The sequence below is a fragment of the Leptonychotes weddellii genome, chromosome 7 (genome assembly GCF_054177405.1).
Source record: "Leptonychotes weddellii isolate Sample4059 chromosome 7, ASM5417740v2, whole genome shotgun sequence".
Taxonomy (NCBI): Eukaryota; Metazoa; Chordata; class Mammalia; order Carnivora; family Phocidae; genus Leptonychotes; species Leptonychotes weddellii.
This window is the reverse complement of record NC_138375.1, coordinates 8102473-8117068: the sequence shown is the minus strand read 5'-3', so window position 1 is coordinate 8117068 and position 14596 is coordinate 8102473. Positions and strand designations below refer to the sequence as shown.

At 39.5% G+C, this 14596-nt stretch overlaps 1 protein-coding gene across 6 annotated transcripts in view; it reads left to right on the top strand.

Annotated features, from left to right (window-relative positions):
* The window catches only part of CTNND2 (catenin delta 2), an 864616-nt gene that overhangs the window by 452087 nt on the left and 397933 nt on the right, over positions 1–14596 (top strand). For all 6 annotated transcript variants that reach the window (XM_081825896.1, XM_081825895.1, XM_081825891.1 and 3 more), the window contains 2 exons: positions 13472–13506; positions 13899–14015. In XM_081825896.1, the coding sequence (XP_081682022.1) occupies positions 13472–13506; positions 13899–14015 (152 nt within the window). The remainder of the gene's footprint in view (positions 1–13471; positions 13507–13898; positions 14016–14596) is intronic.

Below are 14596 nucleotides of genomic sequence, written 5' to 3'. Positions count from 1 at the left end.
AACCCTCAGTTTGTTTTTCAGAGCCCATCGTCTCTCTTGGTTCGTCTCCCCCTCCGATTCCCCCCCTTCATTCTTCCCCTCCTGCTATCTTCTTCTTTTTTTTTTTTCTTAACATATATTGCATTATTTGTTTCAGAGGTACAGATCTGTGATTTAACAGTCTTGCACAATACATGGTGGATAATTGATAGGAGCAAGAAAAGACTACAGGCATAGAATAGGAGAGAAGTGGTTGCGTGGAGTGAATTGGAGGAGAGAGAGAGAAGGACTGGTTGATACTCTGTTTGTGCCTAGGACCTTCATGTGTATTCTCATTTAATCCCCACAACAGCAGTCTGCGGTAGCTCATGTTTAGAGCCAGTTATGTAATCGGCAACAATCAGTGCAGAATGAGACCTCGGGGTGTGGAATGCCATTAAAGTACTAAAAAGATACTAAAGCTTTTTCCCTTCTCCCATGCGCTCCCACGCTCGCTCGCTCTCTCTCTCCTTGTCATGATGTGTTTAATTTACTATGTAATGTCATTCTAAGTAAAGAAAAATTAAAATTTTAAACTGTTGGCACAGATTTTACCTTTTATCTTTGTACTGCGCAATGCCAGATTTAAATGCAAATACAGGAGTGCTGAATTTGTATGCAGAATCACTGAAATGATACAATTCATATTTCATAGCCCACACGTGCATATGTACTTCGTTCTTAGCAGACCAGTGGAAACAGTGCCCAAATTTCCATGGGTTTTTTTTTTCCACTTTTCAATATGCACAATTCTACCAACATTGTCTTACTGAAGAGTAAGGAAGGACTGAAAGGAAATAGAACTGTGGGTTGCCATATCTTTTCCTTTCCTTCTAGGTCATCATTTTTAGCATAAATAGTTGGCAGACATAGGAGAGTAACATGAGTAAGAAAGGATGTGTTAGGGTTCAATGACTGTTCATGGTTCTTAGAACATCATCGCCTTCTTACTTCAAAGCAAGTTCTGGTTCGAAGGGTAAGCATGGCCTTTGGGGGCAGTCAGCACTCCTGCTTACTCAGTCAGAAACATCCATGCTTACCTGGACTCGCCTTGAGTCTTACTTAGCTCCCACAACACATCATGGGTCCGATAGGGCCTTGCAAGCGTTCTGTGAATGAGACAGCCCAGAATAGAACGACACACACATTATGCATGTCCACTCCACTCATGCGCATGTTCCAATGTTCCCCCTGCAAAACACAAGTTCAAAGACAGGGGGCTCTCTGAGCGTGGGACAGTTGTAATTTGGGACAACCGCAAGGTCTTACTCCCATGAAGCCCACCCTGATAATGTTATCTCAGCACCCAGGAGGAGACAGAGGTTACAGAGGGATGTGACTTTGCATGTTCCCCTCGGGCTGTGGGGAGTCTGTGGTGGTAATGAAGAAGTTACTCAGTGATATTTGTGAAAGAACAATATGGCAGACTTTATTCAAGGCACGGTGTGGGGGGGGGATGCTACAGTGGGGTTTGCAGTAGGGGAGAAAGATAGCACCTGACTCCGAATACTACAAGGAAAAAATAGAAATTTAAAGGCAAGGAGCAGGGTGGGGGTCAGTGGATGGAAAGTTACTCAGAGGAACGATCAGGAGCAGGTTGGGGGCAGGAGGGATTCTGCCTAACTGCCTAACTGACTTAACAAGATTCATGCTGAAGGCAAGCAAGCCAGGTGAGCGGATATCACCTGGGGGATGGTAGAGGGTAGAGAACCAATCAGATATGGAGGGTGGTCAGACATCAAGCGTGGGGGATTCTGGTTAACCTGACTCGACAGGATTCTTGCTAGAACTAGACTCTGCAAGGAAGGTAGTGAGTGCCCATGACTGGAGGTAGTCAAAAAGAGAGTTCACAGGAGCCTAACTGAAGTCTGATCAAGGAGAGAATCCTTGTCGATGGGAAGTTACATCTGCCCTTAGGCAGAGAGCTCTTTATAGCACCAGCAAAGAGAACACAAAAAGCTCCAACTACAGCAACCATAAAGGGAATGGGTTTCGAGGCACATTTATGATGGGGAAGGGATAGGTAGATGCTAAGGATCTCAAAAATGATTTGGGGGAAGATACGCTTTAAATATCTTAAGAACATTAGTAGATCTTTCAATTCATGGATTTTTAAATGGTTTTATCCGTTTAGCAGGCAGTACAATTGTTTGGCGAGCTCTCACATTCAAATGCTCATTCTTTCTTAAAAGGAAGACTCAGGACAAATAAAGGGGCCCTGTGACCAGAAGATAGGGAGAGAAGGTGGGGCGGCTGATCCAGCTTTTCAGTTTCAAGCATCAGGTAGTAAGTGCTGGAAAGAAGGTAACTCTTAATATATGATTTTTTCCCCTACCACCATAAATATGGAAAGCAACAGACAGAAGTAACCAAGGAAACCAATTTTCAGTAGTGGGTAGGGGGTTGCGGAAGCAGACTGGCACTGGGGCGCCCCCCCTCCCCCGTGAATTAGCAGGAGAAGCAGGAACGTGTCTGCCAGGTGCAAGCCTAACTTTAATGAATATGCTTCCGGAGAGCCAATGAATTGTATCATGTGAGGCCTCTTGGACTCACGTAGAATGCATTCAGACTTGTATTTTGCTCTAGTTCTGTAAGCCAAAATACCATTTTTAATTTTCTCCCCAAAACATATGGCAATGGAAGCGAATACAGGGTCCTGATGAGTAGGGAGCTTAGATATAATGGATGAATTTTCATTCAGAAGCAGCACGATCCCTTGCATCTGATTGGCAGTGGGCAGTATGATTGGTATATTATGCTCCAGGGATAATACCTTCATTCACAGAACAAAGCAGAAAAGAGCCCAGGGCAGAGTCGCTTGAGTTCTGCCTACCGAGAATGAAGAACAAAAAGGATAATCAAAAGTTCACAATGGTTTCTTTTTTTTTTTTTTTCTTATTTCTTCCTTCTGTGTTTGTTCCTTCCTTCCATTCCCTTTACTCCACTCTTCCCCATGTTCTTTGAATCCTAGTTTAATTATTATATGGGAATAAATGAATGGCATATTGCATGTAGAGAAAACAGTTCAGGGAAAAGAAAAGAAAGTAGACCAAACCCTACCCCACTATTTTTTTAACCTTTTGATTTTGAAATGATTATAGATTCATGGGCAGTCACAAAATAAAACACACAGAGACATATCCTGTAACTTCTCCCAGTTCCCATCAATGGCAACGTCAGTGGGGTAACTATGTAACACAATGTCACAACCAGGAAACTGACATTGGTACAATCTTGGATTTCCCCCGTTTTAATTAGCTGCATTCCCGCGCCCGCGTGTGTATGTGTTTAGTTCAATGCAGTCTTATCACATAGGAGCTTTGTGTAACCACTACCACAATAAGATGCAGGATGATTCCAGCACCATAAGACTTCCTCTTACTCCTTTGTGGTCACACCCACACTCATCCTCCATCCTGGAGCCCTGGCAGCCACTGATCTATTCTCTAGTTCTATAATTTTGTTATTTCAAGAATGTTATTTATCAGGGCACGGGTGGCTCAGTTGGTTAAGTGACTGCCTTCGGCTCAGGTCATGATCCTGGAGTCCCAGGATCAAGTCCTGAATCGGGCTCCCTGCTCAGCAGGGAGTCTGCTTCTTCCTCTAACACTGCCCCCTTCTCATGCTCACTCTCAAATAAATAAAATCTTTTTTAAAAAAGAATGTTATTTATCTTTTTCACTCAGCGTAATTCCCTTGAGATCCCTCCAAACTGCTGTTTAATACATCTATCAATAATCCATTTCTTTTTATCGCTACATTCTTCTCCTTGGTATGTATGTATTTGCTTGTTTAACCATTCACCTGTTGCAGAACATTTGGTGTTTCTAGTTTGGGGCATTTATGAATAAACTATCAACATTTGTGTACCCATTGAACATTTGAATTGAACCTTCAAATGGTTTTAAAAACCACTGCTCCTCATAAGGAAGTAAAGATCTATAATACTGTGAGAGTTATTCACGAACATTACATGATTTCTGCTCCATAAGGACATGGAAGTTGAAACTTATTTTTACAAATCATCTGTTGCTACTCGAAGACAGAAAACAAGAGATTCAGACTTCTCTTTTCTGTGAAACAGGCAATGGTTATTTGCATAAATTTCCATTAAATACCTAAGAGGTGTTAGCTCCACTTATATTAATAAAATCATATCACTTTCAGTCAAACTTAATACTCAGGGTTTGACATATCTGTAATAGACAACACACTTACGAACCAAGAACAGGTGAAAGAAAAGCTGGAGCAAATCAGTGCATTTTATTTTTTTATTTTTTCAAAGATTTTATTTATTTGACAGGGGGCGGAGCACAAAGAGTGGTAGCGGCAGGCAGAAGGAGAGGGAGAAGCAGACTCCCTGCTGAGCAGGGAGCCCAACGTGGGGCTCCATCCCAGGACCCCAGGATCATGACCTGGGCTGAAGGCAGATGCTTAACCGACTGAACCACCTAGGTGCCCCAAATCAGTGCGTTTTAGAGGAACACAGCAGTGAGGGACACCCCCACACACAGAATCTCACACATGATCCCAAGAAGCTAGGAAAACATAAACTTGACCCCTCCTTTTGTCCAGAGATGCCCCCAACGCTGAGGAGCTCCCTTCACTGAGAGGACCCTAACAACAGAGAGAATTCTGGGAGACTGTATGCAAAAGACTAAAATTTGGAACATCTGAGAACATTCATATACATACCACCTCTGTCAGCAAACAAACCCATTATTCTTCTCTTCTCCTGCCTAAGAAATCAGTTATTAATGATCGAACTGCAAAATGCACTTAAGCTCTCTATTCACTCTCAAGATTCGTGAGTGAAGCCTTCGGATTCACCAAAGATGGAGCCATGAGTTGTGAGGAACACTAAGGAGACTACTAATATAACAATGTATAATGCAGTAGTAGACACTTAGCATATAAACTGTGTAAACGATTCAGTTTCCGGTAGTTTGGAAGACATTTCAAAATATTACAAGGTCTCAGAGTTATTTAATTAATAGTGTTCCTGGTCATCCGTAGTTGCAACTTACTACATCCCGGTTTATGGAATGCTCACAGACAAAAATATTACAATAACTTTATTGTCTAACGTGGCTGGCATTCCAGGAATTTTGCTTCAACTCCTGTAAAATTCTCATGTGCTAGCATTTAAAAAACTACCTAGCTCAGGGCGCCTGGGTGGCTCAGTCATTAAGCGTCTGCCTTCGGCTCAGGTCATGATCCCAGGGTCCTGGGATCGAGCCCCGCATCGGGCTCCCTGCTCCGTGGGAAGCCTGCTTCTCCCTCTCCCACTCCCGCTGCTTGTGTTCCCTCTCTCGCCGTGTATCTCGCTCTGTCAAATAAATAAAATCTTTAAAAAAAAAAAAAACAAAACAAAACTACCTAGCTCATGCATGAGAAATCTCCCAGAAAACTACAGAGGGGAAACATACAACATGAGAATTTTCTAGTTTATAATTTACCAATTGTTCCTTCTTCTGGTATAGAATTTCATACACAATCTGTCTCTTGTAATATAACTACAGTTACTCCAAAGTAGAAAAGCGTTCAAAGAAGAGAAACTTGAAATTATGTCTTTCCCATGGTAAGAGCTTGACTTTGTGTAGATAGCGCGTTTAGGGTGTTGAGCCGAGGGCTAATTCTTTGTGGTTGCTAGAAACTGGAGTATGTATTTTTGAGGGAATTAAAACAAAACAGAATTCACGTTAGTTCCCCATTGTTAGTCACATTAGTTCCCCACTGGCCAGTGCACAAGCCTGGCATTGTCGCAGGACCCTGTGATAAACATTGCGACCGTGTGTATCCAGGCTACGGCATGGGAACCGCTCCTAGTTGTTTAGATAATTTGTCAGTCACCAACCCCAGCAAAATTAACTTAGGAATATGCATTTCCCCTGCCTCAAACTAAAAAGAAATTAATAATAGCAATTTGGGTCTGACTTATTTTCTTCCAGGGTTTTGAAAATAACAAATAGACTTTAAGGTTTTGTTTTGTTTTGTTTTGTTTTGTTTTGTTTTGTTTTGTTTACTACGGCGAGAACAGTAGCAGGTGCCTGCAGAGAGAGGCATTCTGTGCAGGACTGATGGGCAAACTTACGGTTTAAAAGTGAATCATCTTTCTGTGGAAATCACAGACTGCCTCTTTTTCTTTACAATGTTAGTGTAGAGAAAAGAAAAGGTGGACAATTTAAATTGTGCACAGCTTATCACATTACTGGTGTAATGGTATTTATTGGTCCCCAGCATGGACAAGTTGAATTTCATATGGTAGACCTATCAAACTTTCAATTCTGACCTGGCTATACTCTGAGCCTTCTGCTCTACACGTGATAATGAGAGCTTACTTTTTTTTTTTTTAATGCCTTCTATACTCCCACACTATTCTGTGGGTTTTACATACATGAGTTTTCATAAGATCTCTGTGGGAAATTCTAATAAATCACCGTTTTATAAATGGAGAAACTGAGGCTTAAAGAGATTAAGTTCCATGCTCCAAGTCCTACACACCTGTGCGCAGTATTGTCTCGAGCACACTTTTTCACGCAATGGTTCTCCCAGCTTTGAGTGCTGGTTTCCCACATCCCTACTGGACTAGAGTCCCAAGGAGCTGACGCTGCATTCTCTGTTCCGTATACCCAAAGCCACCGTGAGCACTCGCCAAGAGTGTGTGATGACTTTGTTTCCATTTGCTCCAGGACTGGCTGTGACCAACAGCCTCGGCACAGACACCACCATACCTGGGTATTTTCTTAGTGTCCTCTGTTCTCATTTCTCCATGTCTGCCCCCCATCCTAACCCTCCCACGACAGGACTGCAGTGGCTCCAAAGGATAAAATAGAGTAAGTCATAACCTACAAGCCATAAAAACCATTCTAGCAATATGTAAAATTCCATATTTGCTCAAGACCTGCCAGGCCCTGATCACCTGATAAATAAATCACTTGATACAAACTAATGTATTGAACTCTCCTGGTTTGGGAGCTCTGTGGTCCTCTGGCTATCCGTTGTAGCCCTATAGACATTTTTATAATAGCTGTAAAATTATATTTCTAATGAGAATAGGTAAAGTAGAAAGAGGATGTAGGATCTAAGAAAGAAATAAACATGCCAGTGGCATGGCGGAGAGAATAGGACATTCATTTGGGAATATACCACGGATACATCTAGAGACCACAAGGCAGTAGACTGAAGGGAAATCAGTTGCTCAGGAAGTTCTGGGGGAAGCAGAGTTACTCACCAATCCTAACAAATTTGGTCTGGGTACAGTGCACTGAGCTAAGAGGGCAGCCCAGCAACACGGGCAATCCCTTCTCAGCATTCTTACCAAATATGTTACATTTCCACAGTAATCGGGACTTTTGACCAATCAAATATTAGTTCTGATGCCATTTACTTCACGCTAGTTTCTCTGGCTTCTGTTTTAGGTACATTGCTTAACTTGAAAGCAAACTAACAACACCAAAAAATCCTTCGTAGTTCCTTACCTTTATTTCATTTTGAATCATATTGTGAAGAATAATACACCACATGCTACAGTGTAGGGACTGATGCTCTGGGCATCAGAAAGCTGAAAAGGAAGATGAGAAAAGATATTTGTGCTGGTTCATGACAGAGTTGCTCTGGTACTGCATGGCTTTGTGTCTTTTCCTGACGTTAAGCAAACTCCCCGAACTTTCATATATTTATTTATTTATTTATTAGAAGTAGCCTGGAGGAGGATAAGGAGACTATCATGCTGGAAATAATAAGGGTGAAAATCACTGCTCAAGGATCTCAGAGGTTATTCTTCGGTATAAACTAGTTTTTCCCCAGCATCATGCCCGCAGAACTTGGAAGTTATTGGTGGCTCACTTGAAATGTTTAAGCTTATATCAAAGCAGCAAAAGTGATCATGTCACTTTTATCGCCGAGAAAATGGAGACAAAAGCAATTATAGCTCTAAATCCATTATTTCCCTCTATTATTTGGACTTACGTATTTCAGATTTTTTTTGCATTATTTGAATTCCAACTATGAGTGATTCTAACAGTGGTGGGGGTTTATGTGGAACTGAGTTACAAGGATTTACCTAAGCATTTAACTAAACATGTTTCTAAATGTAAGAATCATGATTTTTTTTATTCCAAGTACCTAAGGCATTCCTAAATTAATGTTAACATTTTCCTTCATTTTTCATGAAGTAAAACATTAAGGATAAAAGAGAAATTCCCTTTTTACTCCTTCTCAGGCATTTCTCTCTTTCTCTTTTTTTTTTTTTTTTTTAAAGATTTTATTTATTTATTTGTGAGAGAGAGAATGAGAGAGAGCACATGAGAGGGGGGAGGGTCAGAGGGAGAAGCAGACTCCCTGCCGAGCAGGGAGCCCGATGCGGGACTCGATCCAGGGACTCCAGGATCATGACCTGAGCCGAAGGCAGTCGCCTAACCAACTGAGCCACCCAGGCGCCCCAGGCATTTCTCTCTTTCTTCCTCAGAGGCTACCACCATCATGAATTTTGGTGTAACTTTTAATCTATGTTTATATGATTTCCCTTGATAGGTAGGTAGGTAGGTAGATAGATAGATAGATGTAAAACTAGTTTAAACTAAAAAGTAACCTTTGTGTGTATATACATGTGTGAATACATATGTGTACATATACATAATATTGTTTAGTCAGTGTTTTTAAAATTCACATAATTGGGATCAGGCAATACATATGTGAAATTTGCATTTTCCACTCTATATTTTGCTTTTGAGAACTACCTATGTTGATACATTATGTATTTGGCTAATTTATTTTAACTGCTGAATAGTGTTGACCCCATATATATGTACGCAATCACATTATTATATTTGTCCATTCCCTATTACTGATCTCGTAGGTTGTTGCCACGGTCTTGCTACTGCTAACATGTGGGCATGAACAGTCTTGTCCAGGTGTCCCGAGCGTAGGTGTGCAGGTTTCCCTAGAAGCTCTGCCTACAAGCAAAATTACTGAGTGATTGGGCATCTGCATATAAAACATTACCAAATTTTGCCTCATTGCTCACCCAAGTCTCTGCTTTACTCTTTCATGTACAATGTATGAGAGTTTCTTATTTCCCCACCTCCTCTCCAACACAAAATACTGTCAGACTTCCTAGTTGTTTGACAGCCTGTGGAATATAAAGAACTGCCTTGTGTTTAGTTTATATTCTTTCAATGGCTGATAGATTTGAGTATCTTTTAGTATGTTCAGTGACCATCCATTCTTGATTTTTTTTTCTTCTGTGCATCAGCGATATATATATTCATTGACCTCTTTTCTATTTGACCTTTTAATCTTTATCTTAAAATGATTTGTAGGAGTTATTTTAATGTTCCAGAAGCTAACCCTTTTAAGTTATATGCCTTGCAAATATCTTCTCCCAGGACATGGCTTGTTTTTTCAACTTGGTTTATGGTTTTGTGTTTATGTTTTTGTTTTTATCACGTAGGAGTTTAAATTTTATGTCACCACATGTGTGGAATGCAGCCTCTAGAACAGGATACCCAGGGTCATGATCCTGCCTCCACTGTTTGCTGGAGGTGGGACCTCCAGCAAGTTCTTGAACATTTTACCTCAGTTTCATTATCTGTAAAATGGGAAAACAGTACCTATCTCAAAGCTGTTGTCATGAAAGTTAACTATAAATCAGTTAGAATATTGTCTGGTTTAAAGTGAGAACTATCTAAGTGTTACCTATTGGGATTTGTGCTTTTAAAAAATCAATATTTTATTTATTTACTGAGAGAGAGAGCAAGTGAGAGAGCACGAGTGGGGGAGAGAGGCAGAGGGAGAGGGAGAAGCAGACTCCCTGTTGAACGGGGAGCCCGAAGTGGGGCTCAGTCTCAGTACCCCAGGATTATGACCTGAGCTGAAGACAGATGTTTAACCAACTGAGCCACCCAGGTGCCCCAGGATTTGTGCTTTTAATATATTGTTTTAAAAACTGTTTCCTAGCACTACTGATTTATATACATATTTATCTATATGTTTAAAAGTTAAATGTTAGGTAGTCTTTGTTATTTTGCTCATAATAATTGGGCTCTGGAACTTGTACATAGTTATGTTTAAATACATACTGACTACTCTAAATTACATCTCTATTTTATTAAATTTAATTCTTTACAGATTACTTGTATTTCAAGAAACAGCATTTTGGTGGTAAAACAAACTTTATTTTCTAAAATTTAACATGCATGGGAGTTACAACTGCTTCAGAAATAACTTTTATATTATACTAAGTTGAACGATATAATTGGGAGAAAGTTCACCATGAGTAATTCCTAAACAGCTGAAATAAGAATGTGTGGGATATAGGCATAATCTGTGTTTATTGGATGAATAAATAGTTTGTTTGCTTCTTTAAAAAAAGCATCTGCCCAAAAGCAGTTTTAAAAGAAGGAATCAAATGTATAAGATATACAATTGCATAAAATCCCCTAACAGAGCAAGTAAAGTGTGCACTTAGTGGAAATAAAATCTAAACCAAGTTTCTCTTGGGACTTCTATTTTCTGTGATCAGTCATACTTTTAATGCATTTTAACTGTGCTAAAGGCATCAGGAAACCTTTTAAATAATTAATGCTCTTTATCTGTCCAAAAGGAAGGTTCCTGTGCTTTGAGAGGATTGTTCGTCATATGCACTGAGAATGGTATTCTTTCAACTGCAATACAAAACGTCTCTTCTTGTTTCTGTTGCATCACAAGATCGAAACACTTTTGAAAGAGATGAGCAAAAAGTAAATATTATATAAAACTGGGAGGCGTAGCCATACACATAAAATCGCCCATTATTGTAGATGAGCAGATACATCTCACAGGGTGAGTAAAAGCTGTCACAGCACCTTATTTGTGTGAGAGTGACCCCAGACATTTTCTCCCCACGCAACGCTGTGGAAATGGAAGGCAGAGAAGCAAGAAACACCTTACAACCTCAAATACTGACACATTTCTGTATTCCTCAGTGTGACATTTATTCTACGGAAACAAACCTCCCTCCAGCTCCAGAGTTTTCACACAACAGGGCTTTATTTCTCACTCATGCTGTGTCTTCTCGGGGCTGGCAGAAATCTTCCTCCCTCCTACTCAGGGACCCATCGCAGGGGGGTTAGGACAGAAAGAGAGCATGAGGATTGCATGCCTGCCCTTCTGTGCCTGGGGCAGGAAGTGGCACTTGTCACTTCCTGTCATAGGCTTTACATGGTCCCATCTGTGTGCACGGGGGTGTGAAGTGTGCTCTACAGTGTGCCTGTGAGGAGAGGAGTAGCGAGGGCCTCCATCGACTTCCTCTTACTGCTTCAGGTGGGAAGTCACTTGAGGGTGTTCCCCTCCATGACTTTTTATTGTGAGCGAGGAGTAGGAGCTGTGGAGTGGGACAGGTTAGTTTAAGTCGTTGTTGAGCTCCTTAGGATCTGTGTGGTCAAGATATTTAACACCTATAACCCTTATTCGCCATCTATCAAAAGAGCATTGTGGTTGACAGGAATTAGCGGAGCCAAGGTATACAGTAAGTACTTAGAGAAGGGCTGTACTGGCCAAAGGGATGTAGCAGCTGAGAGATAGTTGTAAATCCTGGGGGGTGTAAGGAGAGCATTTGTACTGTATCAGAAAAATACTGTTATCAGTCTCCTGGGGCTGCCATAACAAATTACCACAGCTGAGTGGCTTAAAACAAAACAAAAAATGTAGTCTCCCACAGTGTTGGAGTCCAGAAGTTCAAAATCAAGGTGTAGCAGGGCTGTGTTCCCTATGAAGATTCGGGGGGAAGGGAGGGGATCATTTCTTATTTCTTCCAGGTTCTGATGGCTCTAGAAATTCTTTGATGGCTCCAGGCATTTCTTGGCTTATACATGCAGGACTCCAATTTCTGTTTCCACTTTCCTATAACCTTCTCTTCTCTGTCTTTCTCCATTTCTGTTTCTTAGAAGGACAGTTCAGATGATCTCATCTGAAGACCTTTAACTTAATTACATCTACAAAAATGTTTCTTCCAATAAGTAGCTGCACACAGTTTCTAGAGATTTAATGTGATCATATCTTTTGGGGGTGAGGGGCACCATTCAACCTACTATAAATATGAAAGCATTTTTTATTCCCATTTAAAATGCCACTTACTAACTGACCATGCATGCAATTCTTAAAACATTGACTTTAGGATTACATTTCTGTTTTAAGTGTGAAACTTTGTAGTTCTCTATTACCACTATATAGCACATACCTTTTTGATACAAGAAAAAGTTGCGTTGGATTGAATTTGTAAAGTTACCATTTCACGTATCAATTCTGTCTATAGTTTTCACCATTGTGAACACATTTCCCAGTTTGCTAAAGTGGATGGGTTGAGGAGCAAGATACCCTGTAAAAGTCACATGTCCCTTAAAGGACTATCCTTGTGTTCGTGTATATCAATCATAGCTTTTTTGAACACTGATTTATACCAGGATTCCCTTTTCCTTGTTCCTCTGTAAATGTATTCAGAAGCCATCTCTGAAGTACAGATTAAAGGTCTAAAATCCACTTGCTGTTGTGCAACTGATGAGCTATTCATAGAAGCTGCTTGATCAGAGTAGAGGCTTTAGTGAAATAAGTGTAGAAAATCATTCTCAAAATGATACCTGTCAGTAATTGGCATCTAGATTTCTTACCAATTATTGACCTATAAAAAGGGGGCATGTAGAAAGTATTTGCATATATAATGAAAGAGTTATGCATGTTTAGAAATTTTAAATTTATGTATCTATTTAATAAATTGTTCAAAAGTTACCTATGTTGCCTCCATAGATGAAATCTGTGCAGTATCTTTGGCATATCCTGTGTAAGGACTGCCCTTCCTACCTAGGTCATCTTATAAAATGTATTTGTAAAGGGAGAATTTGGGAACTGTATATCCAATTGGTGGTAAAGTGTTACAATTTTTAAATTATTTAATTTAAACTAGTAATCAACTGACAGGAACTGCTCATGTGATAATGTCTGGAAGAAGGTATAGATGTAGTGTATCTTCTTTATAATGAAAAAGGAGGTTATATCTTTCCCAGACGACCTGACACAGTCTACATGAAACTAGTCAGCCTCATATTTTAAAATAACTAAAATTGGGTACACCCGCATCCATGTAGAAGCTGTCGTAAGGGATGAGTATAATAGGTTGGGCTTTGTAAAAAAACAAAACAAAACTATTCTCTGAAAATTACAGAAGAGTGTCCATTTATAACACACGAGTACCTGTGATTCAAAAGAGATATACATCAAATGGATTAAAGTTAAGATTGCATCAGAACAGAATCTCTTTTCTCAGTAAAAATAAATAAATTAAATAAATAAATAAATAAAAATAAGACACAACATGGAGCCCATAGTGCGTTACTACTCTAACGCACCTCTGTGTCTTATAGTCTAGGGTCCTTGGTTTCAGTCAGTGCATTACACCTGTGTATTCTCTTTTTTATAGTTCAGCAGAAGAGCAGTTTCACTGGCAATCACAAGGTAAGGTACAACTTCTTGATGAAACTTACACTTATTTCTACATTGTGTCTTTATTGATTAATTTCTTTGTGAACTTTAAAAAAAACACCGATAAAAACGGACACGATAAGACCACAACACTAAAATTAAATGATGTTGTGATAGCTCATGATTTCCTGAGAGTTAAGTTCTCTCAATTCCCTAGAAACTTTTATGATTTTCATGGATACATGGAATTGGCTGGCCTTGGCTTTTGCTACTGGTTGACCAAGAATTACAATATGAAATCTAATGAGAACTTCATGGACTTAATGTCTTTGGTTAGGACACTTTTCATTATTAAAGAGTAGCCTAAAGCTTTAATAATAACAATATCATGTGTTTATTCATCACTTGAAAATATTGTATTTCAGATGGTCAAAAAGACATCGAAGACGAACTTACAACAGGTCTTGAGCTGGTGGACTCCTGTATTAGATCACTGCAGGAATCAGGAATACTTGACCCACAGGATTATTCAACAGGTGAAAGTAAGTCAAATGATAATTACGCTTGAAGACAATTAAAATATAAGAGTATTCTTTATTCTCATATAATTAACACAGTGAGTCATATCTAATAGGACCTCAGCCTATGTTTATACTTGTTTTATCCATTTCACTCCACTCTCTTCTAGTTCCTTCCCACATTACCCCACCCCAACTCACGTGAGGTTAGATTACAAGCTCTCTTAAATCAATAATTGGCATCTAGATTTCTTAACCAATTACTGACATAGTGGTGATTCTCACCAATTCTCTGATATCCTTTTTGGCATCTATCTAGACTATCACATTGAATGAACTCACCATATATTTCTTTAATCAATACAGTGTCTGCTTTAAAATTAACTGTGAATGCATTACTTATACAGATCATTTTTGGTAGAGATCTTAAACAGTATGACAATTATATAACAAAATAGAAAAACTCAATATAATATATGCAGTACTAAATACTTAGTATTATGCTATAGTACTATGCAATAACCCCTTATATTTCTATATGTGGCCATCTTGCATTGCATATTAACCTCAGCAGAATATTTAAAAATTTCTTCATCTCCTCCTAA